Here is a 3,600-nt window from a genome sequence, read left to right as displayed (position 1 = left end):
TTTCACGTTAGAATTCCTATTTATTGCTGTCCTCAGTTCATGACTTACCTTTTGTAAGCTGTTTTACCCAAATTGAAGTTACTGGTTGCATTATACAATAATGATTCAAATGTAAGGTTACATGACATCATATGAGACAGGTAATCCAGTGACTCCGTCCCTTTACGGCTATAGAAATGTATGAATTCTATTTGCAATTCTTAGCAATCTTAATATCCAGCATATAATGACAACACGCAGACTTTAGTATGCTTCACTGGCTGTGACAATATTGTAAAGAACACAATAATATTTCTGAAGTAAAAAATTTAGTCCCAAATCATTACTAGTTTTTAAAATGTGGTATTTCTAATAGAAAGTCTTTTTGTATACTTCAGTAACTGACACTTTTGTTATCAATGTATTATTCCATTTCATTTTTCTTTAGCACTTCTTCAATGTGTTTAAACACGCTAGCATCTTCAATGGTCGGTGTTATCTGAAAAGGAAGAATATACAGAAGCATGTGATAGTAGATTATGGGCCTTCAAGAATAAAACAGAATTTCATTCAGAGAATTGTCTAAATCTAGCCTTCAAAAGCAATCAAGAAAAAGTGCCTGGGAAGCTCAGGAACATGAAGATCTTTTGGGTATGCTACAGTAGAAATAAAACGTAATATACTACCTGAAGCCATGGACCAGTTGCAGAATGGTCTAGAGAATCGAAACCATGATGTTGTGTCATTGGACGTGCATGTGTGCCTAATTCATTGAAGCATACACCTTCAGCTTACCTTATATGACTTTCCACTGACAAGTGCAGAAAGAGCTGAACGTGGTATCTTGCCAGAGCGTGTTTTCGGTAGCTGTTCCACAAACACCCCCTTCTGGAAAGCTGCTACTGGACCAACGTTAGTTCTAACTTGCTCAACAATCTCTTCCAAAATCTTCTCCTCTTTTGTCTTTATACCTAGTGAAGAAGTGCATATCCTTTAACCTTTCCGGGATTTTTGCCAAGTCTTAATAACATCAATAGCAGCGAGTTCTCACCTTCTCTCAGGACACACAGCGCAAATGGAACGTGTCCTTTCAAAGGATCCTCCTGACCCACAACAGCACAGTCTGCCACAGCATGATGGGAGAGAACACACTGAGGGACAGAAAACAAAACTAACTACTAACAAAACTAAACTGAACTACTAATAAATAAACATTTCAGTGAAAAAATTCCATAAGCATGAACATAAAAAATAGACTTCTTTCTTACATTCTGACAGCCAAAAGTATTTAATCAGTACACCTCAGGATTCCAATGACACATGTTGCATACACATGCATGTGTATGTATACTTTCATACACACTTACGTATATGTTTTCAAATAAACGTAAGAAATAAAAACTATGGCAGCACAAGGTACAAATACAGAACAAAGCAAAGGTGATTTCCTTACAGCTTTGGGAGAGTATCACATCTTTGGTTTGTTAGCGAGATCTTTGCTGGAACAAATAACATTAGTCTAACATTACAAATAACATGGAGTTAAGTGTGCAGAGCAAGGACCAGAACCACAGAAGCGCTCCTACTACAGGGCTATAAAGTCATATTGGTTCATTCTCTCTGCTCCTTCTATCTTTTTCATTCTTTGTTGCACAAAGGCATAGTTTCAATCAAAGCCAAATAGAGGCCCAACCTGATCCTGCAGCCAGCCTAGTTCAGCTCACTCTCTTGGAAACATTAGGTCTCAGCCTCCTTAGTCAAAAAAAGGGAATTAAACCAGAGTCCCCTCCTTCCTACTACACATTTACACAATTATACAAGTGATGGAAAGTAGCACTAATGTCTCTAACTCTCTTTTAGGGAGAAAAAGTGAGAGATTCTTTTTTTGTTCCAATTAGCTGAGGTTCTCACTGCCTGGAAAAAAGTCACCAAGTTGTCTCAGTACATACTGAGAATTGCGTCACTAAGTCTGGGACAAAGTTGGACTTAAGATACCAGCAGTTGTGAATCCTCTTCCAAAGCAACAGGCTCTTTTCATGCGGTTATCAGTGCCCCTTGGGGCATCTTGTTATGAACAGGGCTTTCAACATATCCTCTGTACTCAGCCACAAAGAGGACCCTACACAAAGACCACACAGAGGTCACATAATGTGACTGTTCTTATGAATTTGTTTATGCATACAGGGACTATACTTTTGCCAGTAACAGATCTTCACATGCGGTGTTGTCAAAATCAAAGGCAGTGGGATGACTGACAGGAAGACTATCTAAAAGACATTTTAAAAATAAAGGCTTTTTTTTTTAAAGTAGGAACACCACATTTGTATTGGCTACTCATACAATGGCATGAGCATGAAGAAGACGACAGGGAAGGTACAGAGAAGACAAAAGAAAAAAAAAAACTGAAGGAAGGAAAAGCCAAATCACTGCTGTTCCAATCAGCAAAAGGGAGGCTCTTGTTGTGACCTGGTTGTGAAACCAATGGTGGAAGGAACAACTCAAAGCATCTCCCACAACCCATCCTAAATGCAGATCTTACCTTCCTTAACATTTTTTAAGGATGGAGAAACTGGCTCTCTGTGCCACGGTCACTACAATACACACCAAGTAGTTTTTAGCAAAATAGATCTGCACAACGTGTTTCTTGCATACTTTGTTTGACAGAACCTGTGCTCACTTCATAAACTATGATCCCAGAAATGTCCCATGCTACAAAAAAGCAAATGGGAAATACTTATCTTAATACTAGAAGCATACGCTATCAAAGTACAAAAGCACAACCATTTTTGCACACCTTCTGAAGCTGTAGCTTTTTCACAGTAATGAAATGGGGTGTACACAAGCCATATCTAGAACAGCAAGTGCAACAGCCTGCAGTTAGTTCTGGCTGGGCTCATTCCAGAACTAGAAGGGCAGAAGAGCCTGCTGCAAAAATACTGTAAGTGCATTTGAATTCAGATGCAGTCTACTTTGTCCAGAAGTCATTGTATCCAAACTGAAAAATCATATGGGAATGAATCTTACACAACTCCACAACTCCATGGTATTTCCATGCATCGCATACACCTATGAGCTTCAGTCACTTCTAGTCCAGAGCCTCAATAATGCATTCCATTTCCTGCTATAACCACCCATTCTTTCCTGCTCTGACTTCTTGATCCTGACCACAGCAACTTAACTGCCATGCGAAAAGAAAAAGAAGAAAAAGAAGAAAATGCAATGAATTGTGGAAAAGCAGACTAGTAAAGTCTACAACCAGAGGACCTGTGCTTCCCACAAAAACACAGGAAAAAGGTCTGCAGTAATTTGACATTACCATCAACACCAGAATTACCTATGGGGCATCAACAGGACCCCTACGGTGGAAATTTATGTGTTGCCAGCTTGTTTTGTAGTAGCTTGTTTGTGTCATTCCAGTCTGTCACTTGTTCATAAAAGTCTAACATCCTATCAACATGTCTTTGACTTTGGGACAGCTAATTTCAAATGACTGAGAGCATAAATACTAATTTAAAAATCATCGAACTTCGAAAAACAGCTGAAAAGAACAACAGAATCAGCACTACATATTTTAAAATTGTTTAGAAGTAAGAAAAATCTCAAGAAAGTGAAATGGCATTC

The 3,600-nt window shown here is 38.6% G+C and overlaps 1 protein-coding gene across 1 annotated transcript in view; it reads right to left on the bottom strand.

The window, feature by feature from the left end:
• Positions 1-403: 403 nt before the first annotated feature.
• ACSS3 (acyl-CoA synthetase short chain family member 3) overlaps positions 404-3,600 on the bottom strand; it is an 85,415-nt gene continuing 82,218 nt past the window's right edge. The window contains exons 14-16 of the mRNA XM_009646327.1: positions 1,031-1,130; positions 775-950; positions 404-478 (exon numbers count right to left, since the gene is read on the bottom strand). Coding sequence (XP_009644622.1) covers positions 404-478; positions 775-950; positions 1,031-1,130 — 351 coding nt within the window. The remainder of the gene's footprint in view (positions 479-774; positions 951-1,030; positions 1,131-3,600) is intronic.

The sequence above is a fragment of the Egretta garzetta genome, unplaced genomic scaffold (genome assembly GCF_000687185.1).
Source record: "Egretta garzetta isolate BGI_Z169 unplaced genomic scaffold, ASM68718v1 scaffold68, whole genome shotgun sequence".
NCBI classification, from domain to species: Eukaryota; Metazoa; Chordata; class Aves; order Pelecaniformes; family Ardeidae; genus Egretta; species Egretta garzetta.
Note: the sequence above shows the minus strand (reverse complement) of the source record. Positions and strands in the feature narration are given on the sequence as shown.